This window comes from Harpia harpyja, chromosome 3 (genome assembly GCF_026419915.1).
Source record: "Harpia harpyja isolate bHarHar1 chromosome 3, bHarHar1 primary haplotype, whole genome shotgun sequence".
Taxonomy (NCBI): domain Eukaryota; kingdom Metazoa; phylum Chordata; class Aves; order Accipitriformes; family Accipitridae; genus Harpia; species Harpia harpyja.
The window spans coordinates 14,277,328-14,303,465 of record NC_068942.1 but is presented as its reverse complement, the minus strand read 5'-3'; the positions used below and the strand labels follow the sequence as shown (position 1 = coordinate 14,303,465).

General features: G+C 35.9%; 1 protein-coding gene across 4 annotated transcripts in view; it reads right to left on the bottom strand.

Moving 5' to 3' along the window:
• The window catches only part of ASCC3 (activating signal cointegrator 1 complex subunit 3), a 287,526-nt gene that overhangs the window by 165,742 nt on the left and 95,646 nt on the right, over positions 1–26,138 (bottom strand). For all 4 annotated transcript variants that reach the window (XR_008234298.1, XM_052781435.1, XM_052781436.1 and 1 more), the window contains exon 11: positions 4,880–5,044. Coding sequence is in view for 3 of the 4 variants with exons in the window: in XM_052781435.1 (XP_052637395.1) it covers positions 4,880–5,044 (165 nt within the window). In the remaining variant the exon portion in view is untranslated. The remainder of the gene's footprint in view (positions 1–4,879; positions 5,045–26,138) is intronic.

Here is a 26,138-nt window from a genome sequence, read left to right as displayed (position 1 = left end):
AACTGCAGTGGGCTACCATTAGACACAAGATATACAGAACTAATCAGCTGATTTTAGGTCATTAGCTAATCAGCCTTGCCTTTTTTTTTGTTTTTTTTAAACTGCTCAAATTTTCTTAATCAAGAATGGGATTCCAAGCACATAAAAATTCCTAATATGATAACAATGAGGCACTTGGTTTGGGGTGAGAAAACACTGAACTTCTTTACTTCTGATTTCTACTATGGAGGTAAAAGAGGCAGCCAAAGGGCCAGAAGAAAAGAGGTAGAGGAGATAATAAGGAACTAGAGATACTGAAAATGCATCCAGAGCAAGGAAAACTACATGATGGCTGAGAGGGAAAGTTTCTTAAATAAGGTGTCATGAGGAAAGAAAGCTCCGAAAGGAAACAAGAGAATTTCCCGGGGAAGGGGAACAACTCCACCATCTCATGATCACTGCAGCTAAGGCTGCCTTTGATCTTCACATCCCCAACAAGCCCCTCCCTTGTTGTTGAATATGAGGGTACAGCAAAGGACCGCTCCTTGTTGGCTCCTCTATGACTTGGAGAAGGAAGTTCTCATCAAAGCACTCCAGGAATCTCCTGGATTGTTTGTCCTGCTGTGTTGTCCCACCTATTATTTATCTAGCAACTTTGTTGATCTAATACAAAAACATAAAGCAATTGAAACTTAAATTTGAAGAATGAGATTGTGATGAGAACAATATTTGTGTGTCTAAGATGGGAGCTTCGGTTCCCCAAAATCTGAGAAATCTTTTAGTACGGATTTTCTTTTATTTAATTTATCATTCACATAGTTGACAGAAGGTATCAAAACTCACATATCACTCAAGTATAATATTCACTATGCTTTTCGTGAAAAAATACCCGTAAGCAGCAAAGAAGTCATCAAAAACTCTGAATAATTATGACAAAATAATTCAGTGTCCTTTAAAAGAGGTCAATTTTTTTCTTTCAAGCTAATAAGTTTAGTATATATTATAGAAGTGTGGAAAGTTTGATTAAAAAGTTTAAACATTTCAGTTTTACATCTGCATTATGCTCTACACTAAAACTTTAAACATCAAAGCTATAAATTGGATTCAAAGAAATTGTTTGATCTTATACCTACAGTATATAACAGAGCTCAAAGCAATTTTCGCACCAAAATGTTTAGCAAAGTCAATTTAAATCACTTGCAAAAACATTCTCTAAAATTTGAAAAGTGCAAACATGCACGAATACGCTGTTCATTCTGCTGTGAGTAAAACCGTCAGCAATTCCAATATATATGCTCCTTCCAGGTTTAAAAAAAAATGGATTCTAAAAAATGCCATAAGTTAAAATGAACATGTTAAAGTCTTACAGTAAGTGGTGTGATTCAGTGTTCATCTGGGGGAAAGTACAACAATAATTCAAGTATTTTGAGGTACAAATTAGGACAGACTTGCTAATGCATCAGGATATTCCTGTTTCAAGAATGTATTTGCATAGCTCTATTTGTACAGAATATGAATACAGATCTCAAAACATTATTTTCTGGCACAGTTGTAGGCCCAAGTAGCCAGTTGAACACTAATTCTTAAAAAGACACCCCCCCCCCAAAAAAAAAAAAACCCAAACCCAAACCCCTCCACTGCCTGTTTTTCTATTATCCAGCATCTAAGCCAAACAAGCATCTAAGCAAAACAACCCTCACACACTCCAACAAAACAAGAGATATGCTTTTTCTATAAGACAGGATAACAAACCCTGCAAAATGTAAAAGGCACTACATTATACATCCTGACCTGCACATGAATCATGACATTGTCTCATAAGATAGTTTTGTATACAAGCTAGGGAAGTATGATCCAGAGGAAACTATAGGTACACACCATTATTAGAGTAGCTATTAGTGATTTATCGAAAAGGCTGAAGTAGTATTCAAAGGAATTTATCACAGTTCTGTCCTAGAAGTGATACAAGAAATGACTGTTCCAGGTCAGACCAAAAATCCAACTACTTCAATACACTGTCTCCCACAGTGACCAAAAAGGACAGCACAGAAACTGGGAAAATGTCAATGATATTTGCCAGCACAGCCCCCAGTTATTACAGCCCCCAGTCTGATCTAGTGACTACCAATCTGCAATGGATTTTTCTTTGAATTACTTCTCTAATCACTTTCTGAATCCCTCCACTACAAATTCAGAAAAACTAGTCAATATTTCTGATGTCTTAAACCAGTATACAAATCAGGTAATTGATTTCAGCAATTACTGCAGTGGTGCAGTTGACATAAGGGTATTTTAGATTGATGTTGTCAATGGGTTTTTTGTTTTGGTTTTTTTTTCAGTTTTTAAGAACTGAAAAATTATTCTTACCTCCTGTGTGCATGAAAATTGAATGAGTATGATGTTTCTATAGCTATCAATGAAAAATACATTCTAGAACTACTTCCAGAAGGGCTGGAGAGGAGCTTAATGTTTCATGTAGAATCATCGAAGTCAGAAGGACATTCTCCAGGGGTGGACTGAATATCCTGGGTTTAGTTCCTGCTCCAGGGAGATTTATGAATTTGTATCAAAATGCATGAAATGAAACTATGAGCAGGGAACAGAACCAAAGAAATGTAACCAAATATTTTTTCTTTGCAAAATATCATTATCATTATTAGATGTGATATTTTACACTTAAAACATCTGTAATAGTATTTTCATGATACTCCTGTGAAATACTTCTGAAATCAAAATTTATGGTATCTTTTTTAATCACCAAATAAAAGTTCCAGTAATTTCTTAATTAGCTATGGATGTATACTGCAAACTTCATAGAGCTATGCTTGCAGGCTTAGATGCTGCAGTATAACATTTCAGTGTAATTTTAAAAGCTAACCCTCTTATTATTTGTTTCCATATTAAAAAGGTAAAACAGTTGTACAAAACATCTCCTATTTCTTTCTCTCCAAGCTCTCTGGGAGGCTTGCAATTCAAAATATATTTTTCTGGAATTGTTTTCTACTGCATAATTCTAAATATTTCTACAAGTAGATTTGTTTCTGTTTAACTGGGGGGGGGGTTAATGTACTTTTATACTGTAAATTTTCTCTCTCTTCAACTACCTTCTTGTAAAGATTCATAATGGTCTCCATTACTGCCTTTCTTATCAACTTAGAATAAATAAGGTCATCAGAAAGGTGGTGAGATAGTTAACTTCAAGATTTGTGTTTTGTTTTTCTTCCCAACTGTTTCACTTAAGGAAGGGTTACAAATGAGTAGCTTCAATTCCAGATGAATTAAACTCCAACTTGGTAGGTAAAACAAACCTTGAAATCCTAGAAGATTAAAGTACCCTAGAGAGCTATTTTTAAAATGAGTGTTGAAGCAAGATACTGCTATATTCCAATAAATGCACTAAGGGTAGGATTCAGTACCCAAGACATAATTGCCTCAGATTTTATATTCCTTGCTACCTGCACAGGCTTGACAGACACAAAAGGAAAGGATGTATGGGAGATTTGTGTCCAAATTAAGCAGAAACAGGATGCCAAGCTGAATAACGTAGGGCAGATAAAATGGCTCTAGACATCTATTTCAGACAGCTGAAGCCTACCTTACGAGTCTTACAAAACTTCGCATTAAAAAATGAATGAGTCTTGCAATCTGACATGAAGACAATGACCATCAAGGTCACTGCTAAAAGCTGGGATGCTTTACTTTAAAGACACCTAAGGAAACAAGGTTATCAAAACCATTTAAGAAAGAAAATACAATGTCAAACAGGTTAAGCTTTAGTGCCCTTGAGGTAGTCTAAACTTGACAAAGCCCTACTCTCGATAAAAAAAAAATCTTCCCAAGTTTAGCTTCTTCTAAGGAATTATTACTTATGTTGTTCTTTATACAGGAACTTTGTACTTTCTGTACTGCATTACAGCAGACATCCATTTTATTCTGTTCTTAGAGGAGCTGGATTCAGATGATTCAGAGAGCCTTAACAAGGTTAGTGTAGCCTTATCAAGAAAAAAGCATCTTGAAAGCTAAAAGGCTTTAAACATTTAACATGCACAAATAGAGCCATAACAATACCAATTGTGTTTATTTTTAATTTGTTACAGATTATTTGTATTGACATACTTCTGCGCTGCATGACAAAAAAAATTAAGAATGGCACTCCATCCTCTCCTTATCATTATTTATTTATCCTAATTCTATCCTTTTTATTCATCCCTAAATTCCACACTTTATCTTTCTTGTAAATGCACATCTCACCATTGAGACCAATCTTATTTATTGTCTAACTGAATCCTTCTTTTCTACAAGATTCAAGAAAAAACCCCACATATTCACCCTTTTCTCCTTTTGCCATTTTAAATCTTGGTATTTAGAAAGTACCACTAAAGCATGGGGAAAAAACCCAAAAGGACCAATTATACTAAAGTAAAAATTACATAGTATTTTTCTAGCAGTGCTGAAAGTTTCACCTAGATTTAAGACACTGCTCTTAATTAAAAAAAAAAACCAACTCCTAGGAAAACTGCTAATTAAAAATAAGCATTCCTGGCAAAAAAATACTTTCCATTTTGATTATGTTAAAAAAACCCCTGATTCTTATTTGTTTAAAATGGTTTAATTTTGCTGTTACTTGTACAGTAAGTAAACTAATATTAAGCAAATAAATCATAAATAAAGAAATAGCTCTGTAATAAATTATGTGTCTAGGAATCTTATAGTTGATATAATACAGAAGAGAATGTAGAAGACAAAAACTTTTCTTCATTCTTAGTACAGAACAGCTATAAAATAAATTGTAAGCTGCCTAAGCATTTTGATTTCATTGTCTAAGCATTTCTCCTTTTACACTGAAATCTACCTATTCTTGACCAAAATAAAATTCTTTTGAAGATTTTTTTGCTCTTACCTGACGTAAAGTACGTGCTACTATACTTTCAAGTACTGGTCCTCTGTCTTCATGCAACAGATGAACTTCATCGAGAATCAAGAGTTTTACCAGCTGAGAGAGGGCTACATCACCAACACTTTTTCTTGTCACTACATCCCATTTCTCTGGAGTAGTCACAAGCATCTAGTAGAGCAGAAAAAAGAAATATTAAGCATTTGCAAAGAAAAATCCAGACTCAAATTTATAAAACCCCAGTATTTTAATATGCAGCAGAGTAAATGTAATGCAGAACTTAACAAAGCTATCTTAAGTTTTACCTACTTTATCTATGAGGCAGACACAGTTTGTGCTGGACGGCCATTAATAGGATTCAGTATGGAAAACCATATGGAAATATCAACTAATAACTTCAAGCTACTGTGCATCATTTGTACACATTTTCTACATTAAAACAAAGAAGCAGCTATCCAGAATCAACTCCTTATGTAATTGTGAGAGCCATTTAATATACGTGTCCCACGTTGTCCGTGACAGAATATTTCTAACCTTCACCACAGCGCAGTAAACACCTAAGACCTGCCCCCTCCCCCCCAAGCTTGAGCTGATAGTTACCAGTTCCCAATGAAATGCTTTCTCCCTAAGGCATACTTTCAAGTTGTACATTTTGATGTCTCTATCTTTGCACTGGCAAAACAGATTAAACAACTTCCACCAGTCCTGGAAAAGGTAACTTCCAAACTTTATTGTTTCATGTAGATACGTCTGTGGTAAGTCTCTATTATGGTGCCATTTCTTGCATGCTGTTGCAATGGCTTTTTTTTTTTGCATAAACCCCAAAGTAATAGGTTATCAAACAGATAAAACTGAGGTACGTTCAATCTCCAGTTGCCAAACAATTGCAGTACCCTCCATTCTCCACAATGACAACATACTCAGCAGTCACTTCATGTGACCTTAACACAAGAATTCAAGAAAGTAGCCTTTTAAATTTAAAATCAGACATAAAGTGGTCACTCTAAAGAAAGCATCTCACTCCTCCCCCCTAAAAATTCTTAGCAGCTGTTTCAAATAGAAATAGCAACACAGATTTCTCAAATACTATTCAACAAAAATAATTTCCTATTTAAATGTCAACTACTATGTATAAAACCCCCATAGAACAGAATCTCATCCACTGAAATTCAGTAGTAACTTGCCTGCAAGTCATGACTATGATTTAAGGGCAATTATTTATTGCCTATTCATAACAAAACTAATGAATCACTATTTATCAAAGCTTGAGGTTTCTGGAAGAGGCACAAAGCTTACCTTACAGTCTCACTTATTTCACAAAAAAAGAACTTAGAACTATTAAAATAAAGGTTACTCTGTAACTTTGCAGTTGAAAATCACTCAGAAAATAACGAAAATTCAGGTTATGTTGTTTCATAGGCCCCAATATAAAAGTTTAGACATTGGGCAAATCTTGTTCCGGTGATATCTAGAGCAAAATGAATGCTTTAATTAGTAAAAGAAGACAAGGACTGTTTGATTATCTTGACTGAAATGAAACTTTTTAAAAATTCAACTACCAATCATTGAAAGATATCAAGACTTGGTAAAATGGGGAAACTTCTAACAGCTTCAATAAATAGACATGATACTAAAAGAAAACACAGTCCAGTGTTCATAAGTCCATGAATCTGTAAGTGGTTCATTTTTCTAAATAAGCTTATCAACTTGTGACAGGATCTAGAGAACAGGACACTTGTTTTCTAAAATTCTACTGACATTGACCACAACAGTCTTGAATTAGCTTATCCTATAAGAGGATAGATATAACAAATGTGAGATAGATGACTAAACTAGGTTTATGATAGAACTTTTAAAATAGGAATTCTAAATTTCAAGAACTTCCTACTTCTATCAGTATAACTTTATTTGACAAAGTATTTTTACCTAAATTGCCAACTTTTTCCCCCCAAACACATGGATTAGTTTCTTCTAACAGATTTTGATTCCAAGCTTATTTTAATTCAAATTTTAGTATCAAGGCCTTTGACTCTTAAAGCACTATTACATCCATATTCTTCCTCTCAATAAATATTTTTCTGTAATTCTACTTAAAAAATAAAGAACAAACAGTAATAAGTAAATTCTAACATTTAATATTTGATGAACCCATGCTTCACATCACAAATAAGAATTGAGTCTACAATCAGACAGGAAAACATGTATCTGATCCCTATCCATTCTTTCATAATAAACATGTTTTATGATTGGGCTTTTTCTTAACTTTATATGTTCAAAAATAAAACACTAAGATGAAACACAGTTCAACCTTATAGATGATAATGCTTCTACAGCAAATATAATACTAGTAAGTCCCTACAAAAGCTTACACACACAACAATTGTTTTCATATAGTTGCCATTTGCTATATTCTAAGCAGCCATGGTAGAATACTAAAAAAACCATAAATTAAGAGTTGACCAGATACTATCAGTATCTGATCTCAGATTTGACCAGATAATGTAAACCCAACAGAATACGTGATTCATGACATTTTCTCAAACAAAATCTTATTATCTGTGGGAACAGAATGTACAAATAAGAAAAATGAAGATTGCTGCACTAGATCCCAGACTGACAAAAAAAGAAAACATCAAGACAGGTTAGGTGGCCTCCGAATGTGGTGCTGTGAGGTATACAAATGGTACACATTAATATTATTACCAAAACCATTTTTTTATCACAGAAATTACACAATGGAAAGGGTAAAAACACTGAGTAATTATGAATAATGCTTCAAGGCCCTGGCTAAGAAAAGCAGACACAGAGAGCTAGCACAGACTTCTAAAACCTTTATGAAAATTGCTAGTCCAAATTTGAGCAAGAGCATTTCTCCCCATCAGAATATTCAATTACCTCAAGTACCATCAGCATAATATTAACAGCTTTTAGAAAGCAATTGATTTGCTGCCTCAACATTTTGAAACCCAGCTTGACAGACATCATAGTTACAGAATCAAAGAATGGTTGAGGTCAGAAGGGACCTCTAGAGGTCATCTTGCCCAACTCCCCTGTTCTAGCAAGGCCACCTAGAGCTAGTCGCCCAGGAACATATCAAGACAGCTTTTGAGTATCTCCAAGGATGAAGACTCCACAACCTCCCTGGGCAACCCATGCCAGTGCTCAGTCATGCTCACAGTAAAAAAGTGTCTCCTGATGTTCAGACACAGCCTCCTGTGTTTCAGTTTGTGCCCATCTGCCTCTGGTCCTGTCACTGGGCACCACTGAAAAGAGCCTGGCTCTGTCCTCTTCACACCCTCCCTTCAAGTATTTATATACATTGATGAGATCCCTCCTGAGCCTTCTCTTCTCCAGGCTAAACAGTCCCAGCTCTCTCAGCCTTTTCCCATATGAGAGATGCTCCAATACCTTCCATCATCTTCATGGCCCTTCAATGGACTCTCCACAGTATGTCCATGTGTCTTCTCCTGGGGAGACCAGAACTGGACACAGTACTCCAGGTGTGGCCTCAGCAGTGCTCAGTAGAGGAGAAGGATCACCCCCCTTGACCTGCTGGCAACACTTTGTCTAATGCATAAGGGCACGTTGCTGGCTCTTGTTCAACTTGGTGTCCACCGAGAGCCCCAGGTCCTTTTCTGCCAAGCTGCTTTCCAGCTGGTCATCCCCCAGCATATATTGGTGCATGAAGTTATTCCTCCCTAACTCCCTAGGTGCAGGACTTTGCACTTGCCTTCACTGAACTTCCTCAGATTCCTGTCAGGCCATTTCTCCAGCCTGTCGAGGTCCCTCTGGATGGCAGCACAATCCTCTGTGTATCGGCCACTCCTCCCAGGTTGGTGTCATCAGCAAACTTGCTGAGGGTACACTCTGCCCCATCATCCCAATCATTAATGAAGATGTGGAACAAGACTGGGGGCAGGATTGACCCCTGGGGTGCACCACTAGTCACTGGCCTCCAACTAGACTTCATGCTACTGATCACCATCCTGTGGGCCTGGCCATTCAGCCAGTTTTCAATCCACCTCACTGTCTGCTCAGCCAGCCCATACATCAACAGCTTCTTTATGAGGATCTTATGGGAGACAGTGTCAAATGCCTTACTGAAATTTAGGTAGACAATATCCACTGCTCTCCCCTCACCTACCTGGCCAGTCATTTCATTACAGAAATTTATCAAGCTGGTCAAGCATGACTTCCCCTTGGTGAAGCCAAGCTGACTACTCATGATATGATTTTCCTGTCTTTCATGTTGCTGGAAATTGTTTCCAGGATTAGCTGCTCCATCACCTTCCTATGGACTGAGGTGAGGCTGACTGGCCTGGCATTCCGTGGATCCTACTTCTTGCCCTTGTTGAAGACAGGAATGACATTTGCTTGTCTTCAGTCACTTCTCTCAGTTACCATGATGGATCAAAAATTATCAAGATTGACATCGCAGTGACATCAGCCAGCTCCCTCAGCACTCACAGATGCATCCCATCAGAGCCCATGGATGTATGCATGCTCAGTTTGCTCAAGTATTCCCTGACCTGATCCTAGTACACTTTACTTGCTCCGGACTTTTCCCCAGTTGCTGGGACCTGGGATTCCTGAAGGCTAGTCTTGCTAGTAAAGACTGAAGCAAAGGAGGCATTCAGTACGTCAGCCTTTTCCATGTCCTGTGTAACCAGGTCCCCTGTCTCATTCAGCAATGGGCCCACATTTTCCCTAGTCTTCCTTTTGTTGCCCATCTTACTGTCTTTGACATCCCTGACCAGATTAAATTCCATTTGTACTTCAGCTTTCCTAACTTCATCCCTGGATGCTCAGACAATGTCTCTATTCCTCCCAGGTCATGTGTCCTTGCTTCCACCCCCTGTATGCTTCTTTTTTGTGTTTGAGTTTGACCAGGAGCAACTTGTTGATCCACGTAGGCCTCCTGGCATTTTTGCCTGACCTCCTGTTCATTGGGATGGACCACTCTCAGGCTTGGAAGAGATGATCCTTGAATATTAACTAGCTTTCTTGGGCCTCACTTCCCTCCAGGGCCTTGTCCCATGGGACTCTTCCAAGCAGATCTCTGAGGAGGCCAAAGTCTGCTCTCCTGAAGTCCAGGGCTGCGAGCTTGCTTTTTGCCTTGTTCCTTCCCCTCAGGATCCTGAACTCCACCATCTCATGGTCACTGCAGTCAAGTTTGCCTTTGATCTTCACATCCCCAACAAGCCCCTCCTTGTTGGTAAGTATGAGGTACAGCAGAGCACCTCTTCTCATTGGCTCCTCTGTGACTTGGAGAAGGAAGTTCTCATCATTGCACTCTAGGAACCTCCTGGATTGCTTACATCCTGCTGTGTTTCTTTCAAAATATTAGAAGAAAATGTATCTTACAAACCACACAAATTTATGAATACTTTTTTCTTCACTTGATCTCCACAAGATACATCCTGATAATATTTATTTTTCTCCTCAGAGAAATATTTTCCCCTGCACTGCCTCACAATATTGTTCCAATCCAATTATTTTACCATTAGAATGTATCAGTCTTTACTAATTACCAAGAATTACTCCTGAAAAGACTTTGTGATACTACAGAAAAAGATGTTCTTGTCCTGCCATATTTAAAACTTAACACATGAAAGACTCACTGAGTCACTAGTATCACTGAGAGAGTGGTGGTGTGTGTGGGGTGTTTCTATGTTTTGTTAAAATATTACTGGGTGCATTTTGTTAGCAAATACAGATTTTTCAAATGCTTTTACAAAATAGTAGATGTAAAAACATATGACCATAATTTATGAAGTGAATTGTAACACTTCTACAGATGCAACTGTTATCACTTTAAAATGAGCCATGTCAACCACAAAAAATTAGCAGCTGTACTTCCACAGAACGTTAATTAGCAAGCAGTGAGGAAATATATTTAGCAATGCATATTAAGACTTTAAGGTGTGAAATACTACAAATGCAAGCTACTTAGCTAATTTGCTAAATCTAAATTGGCAATGCTCAGATCGCAGGTTTTTTTTTAATGTCAGTCATGTTATCAGGATATATATTTAAAATGGTACCATTAATTCTTCTGTTTCTGAGCGATGACTAAATATTCATCATAATGGTCTTTTACTTTCATCTTATTTAAAACCAGGAATGTTACTCAAAGTAATGACCTGAGTTAAAAGTTATAATTGATATACTGTCTCATACAGTAAGACCAGAGATCTCCAGAGAATGTCTTGCCAGAAAATATGATTGGTTCTTATACTTATTTTACAGATAGAAATTACAGTTGAGAAAAAAATTCCTCCCAAAAACCCCAAACAAATCAGCTTTGTAGTCTCAAACCATAAACTGAATTCAAATATATAAAGTACTAATTAAAAATATCAGCTAAAAGAAAATGTTGACTATCAGCAAATGTTAACAAAGCTACAGATTATTTTTTCAATTAAAATAATAAACAAAGCAGCGCTATGATCCATCTCATAATTAGTTTTAAATGCAGTAGTGGCACTTCTTTTTATAATTAATTTTCAGAGACAATGTATGTTATCCACAAAGTTAAAAACTCACAACTCAAGATGCAGCAAAAGGATTCTGCTTTCTGTTTGGGGGCAAGGGAAGGACACAGTAACCAAGTCTTGAAACATCTTTTTAATATTTTCTTTTTTTACTTTGACTTGAGTTATCAGCACACTGAGAAACATGTTCATTTATATTGCTATTTCACCACTTCACCTCTTTTAGTATTGAAATAGCTAGAAAATAAAGTGTCACATTTGCTTAATGAACTGCAACTCACGCAAGACATTTCAATCTGGTTTTTGTATTAGGGTATGGCTGAATAGAAATGGGTTAACTGTCAGTATTTTTACTGTCAACTTAAATTTCTCTTCTCTCCACATACATAGTTCTCCTTTTCCAATGCTTTTTGGATTATCATTAGTAACTATTCCACAATGGCTTTTTCTAGGGAAAACATGGGCTTATCACAAAGTCTTCTGTCTTAGGTGAGAACCACTGCTCAGTTTAACTTCTATACCAAAAAAGATAACAATTGAAAAAAAAATTAAAAAATCTTTCAACCCCAAATGATTTCATTTAGCTTTGGGGTTATTTAACATACCCCTACATTACTTTACATAGTGTTCAGGTAAGAACTCAAACAAAAAAGTCGAATTACTTCACTTTGAAAAATGAAGTCAAAAGGGACGACATTATCTTATAATTTCAACATCAATTGACAAAATTTTGAGTGACTGTGAAAATGCAATTTTCTATAATTGCATGATTTGCTAACTGTTTTTGTCAGTTTCCCTTCTGTCCCCTTAGAAGCCAGACTTCATGGTAAGAGGAAGTTACATTTTCACCATAGTTTCAGAAGATCAACATGTTGAAAAATGCTGGGTTTTGTTATTGTTGTTCAGGGGTTTTTCTTAGTCTGAAAAGGCTTATGGTCTCACTGAAATTGAAGGATCTTCCATTAATTTCTTAGAGTCCAACATTAATTTCTAGCAGTTGGCACAGCCTGCAGGTTTACCTTTTCAATAGCTCACTTGCAATTTTTTTGCTGCTTAAAGTTCTCCCAAACACATCTTACACATGACTAGTATCTGATTTCTGCTTGAGTAATTTGTGCACACACTCTGAAGCTAGTAAAACTATGGTAATCTCCTCATATTCACGCTCCCGCAGGTCCAATCCACATGTGAAAATATTTCCGAACAAACTACATAAAATATTTAGTTATAACATTCCATACTACAAAATTCACTGCTTTTAACTTCTTCAAGACCATTTTTGAGAACAGTTTTCCTCTCTTTAGCCACTTCAGCCTCCCAGTAAGTCTGCCACTTATCTGACCTTTTGTCCTTTTCACACATACAACAAAACCCAGAAACCTCCCCCCCAACTTCATAATTACTATGATTTCCAGAAAACAATTAGAAAAGACCTAAGTCATTCTTTCCATCTGCCAGATATTGTCAAACCAAAATGTATAAAGCACTGGTTGACTCAGATCTCAGGTTAAACATCAACTGGGATAATAGGAAAAAGGGACTGGTGTCCCATTTTTGTTTTAGACAACATACCATTCTGATTACAAGAAAGAGGGAGAACAGTTCGTTGTGAATCATCGGGTTAGTAAATTAAATTCGCCCTGCCCCGTTATCTTAAATGTGGATTCTCAAAATAATCTACCTTACTTCTGTGCAAACCTTTCTGGAAGGTAAGGCATCATTAGTAAAGTAGCCATGCGTGGCAAATTTTAAACATGTTCTCATTTTAGGTTTTTGCTTTATCAGACCTGATAACAACCTAAATTTTGGGACTGACAATGGGTTTCTATAAGTTTGCATATTGTGATTGAGTAAACACCCTACAAGCCAAATCATACCTTTGGCAATTTCTCTTCAAATTTTTATAAGTTTTTATTCCTGATGCACGTGATGAACAGAATTTAACTTTTATTTAAATATAAGACTTTTGAATGAACTGATGAAATTATTACAAAGGAAAGACATTGTTAAATTTCTTACAGCAGAGTCTTTATGGACATTCCTGAGAATAAAAATGAAACATTCCCAACAAACAACAGGAATGGAAGATTGAAAATTAGTCTGCTGTAATCATCCCCATTCAGAAAGTAGATCTTGCCGCCAGTGAGCTGTTCAATAAAATAATTTTTACAAAATTAGTATGAGTAAAAGCTTTTGCATAACTACAAAATTGGTAGCAACCATTAGATTTTAAGTCCAAATGAAGAATTGCCACTCTTACAGGCACTAGAATTAGCCAGTAAAACAATCCCAGAGGACTAACCTGAATTGAATTGATGAATTATAAGTTCCAAATAGAAAAGTAACAAAGATGGCAAAAGGTGTACAAAATTCTGAAGGACCAAAACAGGATGCATGAAACAAAATCTTTTGAGAAAATCTCTTACAACTGCACAAGTAGAGTAGTTGCTCCACCTCCCAAACACTTCACTCATCTTTAGCTTAGCATTCACTTCCCATTTTAATTTTCCAGCTACTGAGTTCACAAATGAATTATGAGCAGTAATTCTTTATGTAGAGTGTTTCCCAGAATCATTGTAACTTAAAATGTTTGATTTTTTTTTTTTTTTTTTAGTAGGCTCATGGAAACATTAGGCCAATAACTGTTAGAGATGGCAACCTAGGGTGCAACTACATGTAGAAGTTTTCATAGAAGGTAGGGAAAACAACGTTTTGGGGAATTTTTCAGAGAAGCAGCAAATACCTGTCATCAGGAATAACAACCACTATCAACAGTGGTCAATTTAAACATTTAGCCATGACCATTACTTAAAAGAATCAACCACAGCAACGGACTTTGTTCTCATCTAGGCAGGAATAGATAAGTACTCTGCTATGGTACACAAAACTTTTATACTACAACACACCTATAGCTCACCATAGATTCCATAAAATCATCATCCTGTAGGGCTGTAAGAACCTTACTACACAGGTTCTTATATTGCACTGATAAATGCAGTATGCAAGCCCTTTCTAGTAAAGCATTATATTAATATTGTCTATCATTTGTTTACCCCCATGCCCTATGCATGAGCACATAGTATTTTAATATGTAGTTACGTAGCTTTCTATAACGTAAAAGGTAGAAAAGTAGCTTGTACTTAGACTGGATAGTGTTGATATTCTGAGTATCAGCACTATTCCAGAAATAAGCCTGCACACTGCCATAATGTAAGCAGAGCAGAAGTAGTACGAACTAACATGTAGTTTCAGCATCTTTCCTTAACAGAGATTGTAAATATGTATGCCTTTATTGTATCAGATTTGTGAAAATACATACAATGGTACACACACATACTATCAAACATTTGATCTGTAAATTTGAATTCATATTATTGTATACACTGGGCATAAATATCTATCATTCTTTCTAGAAAGAAAATGTAGAATAAGCTCAAGATTATAATGAACAAATCCAGAGACTTTTGCATAAGGAAAATATTGTGGAGGTAAAATGATCACAATAATAAAGCTTGTTTGTTATGGAAAGTTTCCAAAATGAAATTATCTTCCCAAAGCTGGATCAAGATCCACAAGCATTTCATGACCATATGTCACTGCACCCCTGCAGCACAGCAGAGATATTTTCAGATTTAACATACCTTGTATGAAAGTACTACTTCCTCTGTGCTTTGAAATCATTAGAATAGCTGCTAAGTAAACAGCAAGTACTCTGTTTATGTTCTCTTTCTCTGTGAAGTTCAAAATATTCTTTCTCAAAGTATTCATTAGATCAACAAGAAATACACATTTCCACTGTAATTGCATTCTTTATTTACTTTACCCTCTTAACAGCCATTTCTTTTTCATTTTGCATTAACATTCTTTGTACCTTCCCCACGTACTATTAAGTAACCCTCTTACTATTTCAGTATCCTTAGGAAAGGAAAAAGAAAACAAAATCTTATTATAAAAAACACCTGATGCCTGTGGCTATGTGAGCATCTGTCCTCTAAAGGCTACCTCCCGTGCAATGACCAAGGATGTTGGATTTACTCATTTTGTTGTTAGCATAAAAAAATCTAAACTACAGAGAGATAAAGAGACTGAAACAGCTAAAATACAGCCTGGAAATAACTGAAATATATATACTCCATTGGAAAATGCATGTCAGCTATTTCAGAAATTTGCCTTTTAACAACATAAAACAATGATTATATATGACTAGAAATTATTTCAACATTTGCAGATTAAAAAGAATTCTTCTACTGAAATTAAATGTGATGAAATAAAGCATCATTCCAAGTACAGCAATTCAGTAAATTTACAAAAAGTAATATTTTCTGAAGTGCCTTGATGATGTTGGAGAAGAAACAATCCTAAGGCCTATTTAATTTGTACATACAGTTAAAGAAAAAACATAGTTCATGTAAGAAATACAAGCTCTAAGGATCTAAAAGCTTTGGAAAGCATGGAACCAGCCTCTATGTTAGTGCCTGTAGCAAGTTTGTCTCCGCTACAGTGATTCATCATGGATGGATAGCAACAAAGAATTCTGGTCTAGCCACTGCTGCTTTCTTGTCAACATTCAAAGACACTCTCTCAAAGACCTACTCCTATAGATTTCAATTAATAGAACTTCCTCATCTTTATTGTTTTCACCTTGCTACTGGTCTTCTTTCTTCTCCTCCCACTCCTTTACACACATCTATAATTTCCCCTTACCACACTTGAAAACAGCATTTAAGAATACGTGGCTGATCCTAGAGGAAGCTTTGCTCAGTCACAGCCAGCACTAGCCAGCACTCCTCATCATGTGACAGGTTTTTGGCAAAAGGGCATGGGCAACCTACACAGTTTACTCTATCCATGCTATAACTATTTATCTTGGTGCTTTGTTCTGAAAGCAAATTCACTGCAAGAGCTTTACTTGTGCAGAAATGGAGACACAGAAAACTGCATGCAACTACACACATCCACCCAGAGCAGCCTCTCATTGGAATGCAGCATATTCTGCAATTCTATAGGGAGAGCTGCTATGCTGGAGCTTTGTACAATTTGGAAATATTTCCCTTCTAATCAGTGATGCTTTGGAGCTTCTCACAAATTTTAATACTAGATACCTGATATCACACTCCATGAGGGACACTTTACTACTTTGGCACTCTCTGAGGTAAAACTTCATCAAAACGTGTTGCAAGAGCAGCAGCCTACAAGTCACTTTCATAATGCTGTTTTTATTCCTCTTTTTATTGCACTCTTACTCTGTATGATTTATTCAAGCATTTCACAAAACCTCATGTGAGCTGGAGCTCAGGCAGGGAGTGGAATAAACATATAGAGACTAAAACAGAGGGCAGCAATTCAAAACAAGAATTTGAGGTAGGAAGGTAGGAAGTAATGAATAATGAATACAAATATTTTGTTTTTCATAAATCAGAGACAAGCATCTGATGCTGTGTTTTACACAGTTAAAACAGAATTATGTCTCCAGTAAAGCAGATTCCTTACAATACAAAGAGATGCAGATGAGCAGTATGCCATTTGGGTGAATGTTACATCAAGTCTCAAGATATATTTGTAGTCTAAAGTAATGGCAATACAGGGTCACATATACATATATATGTGTATATATATATAAAAATCATCTTAGAAACATTCAATAATAAGACTATACTTACAAAAAGTATCTATGTAAAAGATTTTTTCATGTTAGAAAGACTTACAGAGATGCATTACACTGATGCATATTAGCAGCAATTAGTAAGCCACTGAAGTTAACACCAATAATCAACAATAGGTATAGAAATCAACAAGGGAACAACAAAAATTGTAACAGCTGCCACTCAGAACTCATTAAAATAGAAAATTAATTTTTAACTCAAGAAATGTAAGTTTGTTCAGCATGTTTTATTTTATAACTTAATCCTCATGATGATTTAGTTCCTTTACGGAACCCAGCTACTCAACCTAATGAAAAGGCAACTGATTCACAATGTATCACCACTGCCTTAGCAGAGCAAGATACTTATGACATATCTGACATGTACTGGTGAACAGATTTTTTTCAATATTGTTTTATTCGTTGTATACTCAGTTTCACAGTTATGATTAACAGATTTAAGTTGGTATGTTAAGATTTAAAATTTTATGCTTTCAGCACAGTCCTGGATGTCCCAGCAATTACAGAATTCATTTTTAAGTTCCAACACTACTTTTAAACCTCAATACAACAGACTCTGACAGAGTCAAAATAAACTGGAATCAAACCCAGTACAACCAGTCAGGCTGATGAATCAGACAGAATAATTCCTTTTTGTTGCTGCTGTGAAGTACTGAAGTTTTTATATTCTTACTAAAAGAAAATAAAGCTTTACATGTGGAGTAGTTACATTAATCTGAGGAGAAACTATGGAAAACAATATACATTAGGATCACAATAGCTATACTGAGAAGTAATGTGGTAAGAGCACCTGCTCTCTATTTTTTTTCTAGGAAAAAACAGTCTGTTTAGAGTCAGTACAGACCTTATTTTAACAACCATAGTGAGGAAGAACAGCTTGCATGCTTTGCGAAATTTAGCTCTTATATTGTAAAATATATAATTAGCCACTCAGCCTTCAAGTTTAAATAATGATCTAAATGTTTTAAAGGAGTCTGACCCAAAACATTACCCTCTTTTCCTCTTTGCTGTTAATCAGTTCACTAATTATATAGTTATACTAACCTCTGATATACTACTGTCAGGTCTGATTGATGCCAATAGCTCCCTTAATCAGATCTGACAACTTTCAGCAAGTGCCTGTCTCTTGAGACACTGCATCCAGCCTGCTTGTTTTCAAGTCTTCCCAGTGTTATTTTGCATTTCCTTCTCCCCCAGCCCCTTTTTTCATATAGAACAGAGATGCAGTAGAATAACAACAAAACATGAGTGAAGAGTATGTTTTTGTATGTTTTTAAACATCATCATAGCAATATTTGGGCTAACGTTGATAGCTTGTTTACTGGATAAGAATTTACAAGGAAAAACTAAGTACAAGAACATTTCTTGGAAAAACATTGACGTTTCTGAGAAACATAATATTGTTGGTGGGGGTTTTTGTTTGGTTGGGGTTTTTATGTTTGTTTGGTTGGTTGGTTTGTTTTCTTTTTCTTTTTTTCTCTCAAAGCTGCAAGGAAAAGGGTTTTTTAAAGTCTTTCCTCCACTGTTCTACAGGGAAACTTTAGGCTGGGTTGCACAACTTCAGGAGACAAAGATAAGAGACTACCTCAGCTACCAGTTTTTCCAAAGCATTTATATTGGCATGCTTACAAGGCTCATCACAATGGTCCTGCATATCTCATTAACTGTAAATATAAACACTTCAGAATAACTTTTGTTGGCATAATTATCATCATTTATTTATTTATTTATTTATATTTTAAGATTAGCTAGAGTGGGGCAGGAGAGAGTCTGTGTTCCCTTCTCTGGTACTTGAAAAAAAAAAAACAGTGATCAAATACCTGTTCTCTGGAACACAGAGATAACTTTTTCTCTAAAAGTGAGGAACTCTTCTTCAAGAAGCAGTTGTTCTTCATCATTTTTTTCCCCCCTCTGTTCTACTCTTGTAAAGCACTACCCCAGACATGGATTAACCCAATATTTTGTGAAAAAAGACCAGATTGTGACAGTGACGTTTTGTTCCAAATATCCCTTTTAACACACCTTTACTCAACAGTTATATTTTCTTTCATAGATTTCTACGCGAGAGGACCAAGTCATGGGGTTTTTTTTGTCTCAAACCAGGGTTTTTTTGAGAATCAATGCAAATCACTGACTCAGAGGCATAGTAAGTGTAAGATGAAAAAAGGTTTCTTGTCTCGGCTGAGATACTGATGTTAAACAGATATTGCATTAAAAGCCAGTTTTGCGACATCTGTTCACAAAATGACAACCCAAACGCTAATTCATTTGTTTTCATTGAAATGTGGTTTCATGAAATTTGCTTTCAAGTCTACACTCCAGAGAAAATAATGTATGCTAATATTAATGATAAAGAGTGTTGAAGGTGATTGCAACAAACCTACAGTCTGATTGTCAGATTTATATTCTCCAGTTACATTAACTAAAACATATCACACCCTTTGGATTTCAGCAGGATCCTTTAAGCACTCGCAGGAAATACCAACAGTTCACTGTTGTAATGGAAAAATCAAATCGAGTTCCACAGGAGTCTATCCACCTCAATACTATTGCGTATTTTCATGAGTAATCCTAATGATAAACTAAAGACTATATTCACTAAACTTTCAATTTATATTATGCTGCACGGAGCTGTAAACACATTGGAGGATGGAGTAAGAATTTAAAAATGCTTTAATAAGTTAAAGAACAGATGCATTAATGGATGAAAGTCAGCAATACAACTTCAAGACTCTACACCAAGGATGAGATTCATTTTGCCTATCTTACCTGCTAATTTAGAAATCCACCATCTAAACTAGTTGTCTAGGTTCCCTCTAGCTGGTTCAGTTCATCTGTCTTAGCATGAATCAGCCTTAGAAGTCTTTTCTCTCTAGTGTTCTCCCTACAAGTCTGTGCAACCAGTTTAGACTAGCTGCCTAGCTTTTACATGGCTAAAGCCAAAATAGATTGATCTGACCCTTAGGAACAATTATCTCAACAAATACAGGATGTAAAACAACTGGCAAGACAGTAGTTGGAGGAGGAAAAGGGAAAGAGCAGATCAGTCTGCACATGAACCAAAAATGCTATGCTGTTGCAAAAAATGAAACCTTGGAACAGAAATGCTGTTATTTGGACATGCTAAATAAACCTTCCACTCTGCTCAGCAGCAGTATGACCTTGGGGCAATACATTATGTTTTGGGCAACTTGATTCAAGAAGTGCAAACTAACTGAGAGTCCAGAAGTGAAAAATGAGAATGACTAAACATAAATGAAGCATGACCTTTAGGAAAAGTTTAAATGAATTGATGCTTAGGCTAAATAAATGTGACTGAACAGAGATAACTACAACTACAAGAGTCTTCAAAAAGCAAACAGCTGTGGCTGGGGAAGACAGACATTCAGATAAGGAAAGCGGTAATAAAATTTGAGTAGGATTTATGTTGAAAATAAATTTCTGTTAAAAATTATAATGAAAAAAAAACCAACAGCAAAGACAGATAACCCCGAAGGAGATTCACCATGACCAGGGTGTTGCGAGATCAAATTAGACCAATATTTATCAATAGTGGAATATATGTATTACATCTATTTTTGCAGAAGGACAAATTATATTAATTCTCGTACTATTTTGTACAGTTTTATGATCAGCTTAGTGCACATAGCTGCATTTAATGTTGCATTCACACCAAGGTAAATGTCCTTAAAACTTCAATTAAAAAACATCTTTCAAATTTCAATTCTAAACAAATATGTGTAACATCCTAATTATACTCTATATTAATAATTTAATATGCTGCTAATATACACTCTGCTAATACTATCATACACTTTATGCTAATAAAATACTTTTATTATACTAAAAATACTTCATACTAGTATTATATATACTCTAATTCTATTGTAAGTTAGAGTATATTTCAATACAGTTTTTGCATGTAAAGTGATTCTTTAGTATCAAAGATTCTTTAAAAAAATTTTTAATGTAATATAGAAAAAAGCTGTACTTTTAAATGCAGTCAAATTTAGCAAGATTATCTGCAATATTTGTAAGTATTAATTTGAAGTATATTGTGGGGTTTTGTTCCACAAATAGTCACAATAAACACTAAACAACCTAAAATATTCTGTAACATGCAAAACGACAACTTAGAGGATATAAATTCTAAATTGCTCTGATGCTATTTTGTAATTTACTTGCATTTTCAACTGACCAGAAGCAGTTAAATTTGAAAGAGAGCCAAGAGGCAAACATTCCCTGAGCAACCTGTCCTCAACTCTCCTCAAATAAGCTATCTTTTTGCAGAGGAATATTCACTCAGCAGGCACAGCTGTTATTCTGCAATTTTTACATCTAAATCAAAGATAATTGGACTTCTGAGTACCTTTAAATTGTACTCTGGGAGAAGGGTCTAACTTAATGCATCATTTGCATTAACTATAAAAGACTGCTTTTTTTATCCTGTAAAATTTACTGTGCTTAAAAAAGTATTTGGAAGTGCAAAACAGTTACTCAGTAATTTTATAGACACGTGGATTCCTTTTGCACAGAACCTTTTCAGCAATAAAAGACCATTAAAAGCAACAAAAGTAAATCATTCTTCCAAGTTCTTCACAGATAAAATATTAATGATAATAGACACTCCTGAAAATTATATTCCTACAAGTTTTACTGAAGATTACATCCTCAGTGCCAAAAAAAGCCTCAGAGATAAAACCTTATAATAATATTTTGTTTGGTGTTTTTAATAAATTCATTAGTTATTCATATGCAGATGAGCAGTTAGTTCATACTATGAAGTACTTCAATTTCAGATTCTTGCTGTTAAGAACTTCAATTGAGACATTCTCATTGTACTTTAGAATTTAACATTTAGAAAATGTATTTTAAGGATTTTTAGTCTTAATTTTACATATAAAAATATGAAAAGCATACTGCTTATTAGTCTTCCATCACTGGAAAAGAAAATCTGAAATTTGTTTGACAAAATGTCATCTTTAATCATTATACAGAACATTGTAACAGGCATGGTGTCTAAAACAGTTCCTTGCTCATCTTTTATTGATACATGCAAGTAAATATCACATAGGCAATTCCATCAAAATAGACTAATCTTGATTTTCACAGAATCACAGAATGGATAAGGTTGGAAGGCACCTTTGGACATCTTCCAGTCCAACCCACTGCTAAAACAGGATCACCTAGAGGAGTCTGCTCAACATCACAGCCAGTCGGGTTTTGAGTACCTCTAAGGTGAAGACTCCACAACTTCTCTAAACAAACTTCCAGTGTCTGACCACCCTCACAAGAAAAAAAGTAAAACCTCATGTTTACAGAGAATTTCCTGTATGGCAAGTTTGTGCCCATTACCTCTTGTCCTCTCACTGGAATGCTGAGGTCTGGCTCAGTCTTCTTTACACATGAATACACAATGTACTCATAAACATTGATCACATCTAACTGAGCCTTCTCATACCTGGGTTGAATGACCCCAGCTTGCTTTGCCTCTCCTTGTGTGTCAGATGTTTCTATCCCTTAGTCACCCTTCATGGCTCTTTGCCAGACTCACTCTAGCATGGCCCTGCTCCTCTCATAACAGGGAGTCCAGAACTGGACCCAGCACTCCAGATGTGTCTCACCAGGGCTGAGTGGAGGGGAAGGATCGGCTCCTTCGAGCTGCTGGCAACACTCTCCTGAATGCAGCCCAGACTGAAGGGGACATTGCTGACTCATGTTCAATTTGTTGTCCACCAGAACATCTGTATCTTTTCTGGGAAGCTGCTTTCCAGCTGATTGGCCTCCAGCCTGGACTGGTGCACAGAATTATTACCCCACTCCTGTGCAGGACACGGCATTTAACTTTGGAACTTCATGAGATCTCTATTGGCCCATTTCTCCAGCCTGTCAAGGCCCCTCTGAATGGCTGTACAACCATCTGATCTGTCAACCACTCCTCCTAGTTTTGTACCACCTGCAAGCTTACTGCGGGTGCAACTCTGTCCCATGACAGAGGATCACCATGACGTTTCAAAGGTAATCGTGAATGACCTCACGATGACTTTGACCAGCTCCCTCAGGACTTGTGGGTGCATCTCATCAGACTGCATTGACCTGTATTACGCTCAGTTTGTTTGCACGTTCCCTAATCTGACTTTCTTCCACCAAGTGTTAAAGTTTTCCTTCCCCGGACTTTCCCATTTGTCTCAGGGGCCTGGGATTGCTGGAAACCAATCCTAACAATAAAGGCTGAAGTGAAGAAGGCATTAAGTACCTCAGCCTTTTACATGTCCTTCGCCATCAGGTGCCCTACCCCATTTAGCAGCGGTTTTCCCCAGTCTTCCTTTTGCTATACACCCATAGAAGCCTTTCTTGTTGCCCTTCACATACGCTCCTCGGCTTTGGCTTACTTAACCCTGTCCCTTCATGCTCAAACAGCAACTACAATCTTTCCAGGTCACCTGTTCCTGCACCCACCTCTTGCATGCTTCCTTTCTATGTTTGCTTTTTGTTCTGCAGGCCTCCTGCCACTCTTGTTTGACTTACTGCTCATCAGCATGAGCCACTCTTGAGCTTGGAGGCATCAGCTAGGAAGAACAAGTTCACAGGATCACTAGAGACTCCTAAAGTCTGAAAGCCTTTGAGTTTTCCATCTAGATTAAAAAATACTGAAGTAGCTTATTGAACTCATTAGTATCGTATCCTCATTAAATGATTTACAAAGGAGTGTGGAAAATATTGCGGTAACATGCTATTTGATCAGTTTTCAACACCAGACCATTTTGTTTAATAACCCTACATATAATATCCTTACACACAATGCACTTTCTGAAGCACATTAAGTGAAGACTCTAACTTCTGCATAAAAGATTAAAACTCAAGAATCACACTGCGTGACATAAACGCATTAAGCTAACTGAACTTATTACAGCTATAATACTGGATCTACAAGATTTGCATATTAGCACACAACTGAATTAAAAGTCTTTGAAACTGTCTGCTACATTAGGAACTCCCTCCCCGCTGTCCCAATACCAAGGTTACCATATCAATGTAACTTTTATCTGTTTTGAGAGAAGTAGCAGTGAATACAACTTGGCAAGTATACCACTAAGTAAGATGGACTGTCTGAGTTACAGTAAAGCAAGATCAAACAAGCGGTGGACTGTCTGAGTTACAGTAAAGCAAGATCAAACAAGCAGAAGGAGCAGCAAAGAAATCTTGCACTTAGCACTATGCCTTTGACGTGAAGTAGTAACATTTGGGTTTTGATGTCACTGTCTAAAGTATTTTCTTAAATGGCGAAAACAGTCTAAAACCAGCACAAACCAAAACTGGTGTCTGTGAAGACCCAAGAAATAGGCTTAATCTACTACTGAATCTTATGTAAGGTAACCACTTACCACTGAGGTCTCTAAATAGTATAGCTGACTAGCCAACACATGATAAGTCTACACAAAGCTATTTAAATCTTTCTATGCTCAGAATCCACAAGACTGATATATATGTGTGTATATATATGCCACCTGAGTGACACAAAAGGAATAGAAAGCTCAAAGGCATCTTCCCCATAGGAGCTTCAGCACTCTATTGCAGAAGTGGGAGAGCAACTTAGCAGCTCCAACTGGGCTTCCTTCTTCCCACAATCACGCACCTGTATTACACACAAGCCTCTCTGATAATGTCACTAGTATTCACAACGTACCTTAAAACATTACAAGTAATTTGCAACTCACATGTGGTTCAGTAGCCACTGCATGATCACATCATTGTAACAATACAACTAAAAATTCTTCATGTAAAGGTCAAAATAGAATTTGATTCCCAGTCATGCAAAAGTGAAGAAATAAGTGTCTTTTTTTTAATTAATTACAAACCTGGCATCAGAGAAAGGAAGATGCTGAAGCCTCAAAAAATGACTGAACAGCAGTCCTCTCTCTCAATATAAATTAAATTTGTATGTTATTCTACTTTCAGAAAAACTTTGGCATCATTAATATCTGTTGTACTGAAGTAACAGATACAATAATCTAAGAGCAATCTTTTACATATACAAATTGAAAAAGTGTTTATTAATTTGATTTTTTTAACCCAAATGCAATACTTTTGACATTTTACTTCATATTCACTTCTGCAATATTCTACCACAATGAATTGACATGAATCATCGATAAACAATAAATTTTCACCTCGATAAAAACATACACAGTAAACAAAATTTAATGTCGCAAGTCACATACATTTTCAGTGTAATTTGATTTTTAAATAGTAAATGGGCTGAATAGTCTCAATAAACATCTTTTATACACATTAAAGAATGATATCAAAATTTTTTTAGCAAGCACTTCTTAAAACAATATTTTGAATAACATATTTGCAGTTAATTTCATAACAAGAATAAACAGCAAAATTTATTTAAGAGACTAATTGGAAAGTTATTAAACCAGATCTTCCCATTTGCAATAAGTAACTTACCTTGTGTGTCTGAATTTTCCACTTGAAAAATTAAGAAATCTACTTGATTCACCTGCAGGTGACACTGTTGGTCTTAGCCATACAACCAAAGAGCAACAGCATTCTTCTCTATATATTCAGTTGCAGTCTGGATCAATGATGTATCCAAAACACATTTATTTTTCTTATATTTGTACACTAGTACTTTTAAAGTTCCACTGTAATATCAAACCTCTGCAGAGACAGTGATTAATGCAAGAGCTTCAAGTACAGATATATTAAAACTGAATTTATTCTGATAAAGCTTAAAGTAAATGAAAAAATGTGCACACTGGAACGGAAAAATAGAAGAGTATATACTTATAGCAAAGGCTCTTCATCCAAATTGAATATTTGTATATTTTCATATAAGTGCTAGAGTACAATACCAAAGAGTTATATAAGTTCATTTAAGTAAAAAAAAAAAAAAAAAAAAAAAGAAAAAAATGCTCAAAACTTTGGTTTCGAAACAGTTTAGAAAAACTTGTAGGAAACGGAGCTAAGTCAGGCACGAACATAATTACTTCCAATAAAAGGGAACACACAACCAAGAATGCAATTACAGAAACCCCCTATATCCTTTAACTAGAGAACACACAGAACAAATTTTTTCCTGTTCAAAATTACTGTAATT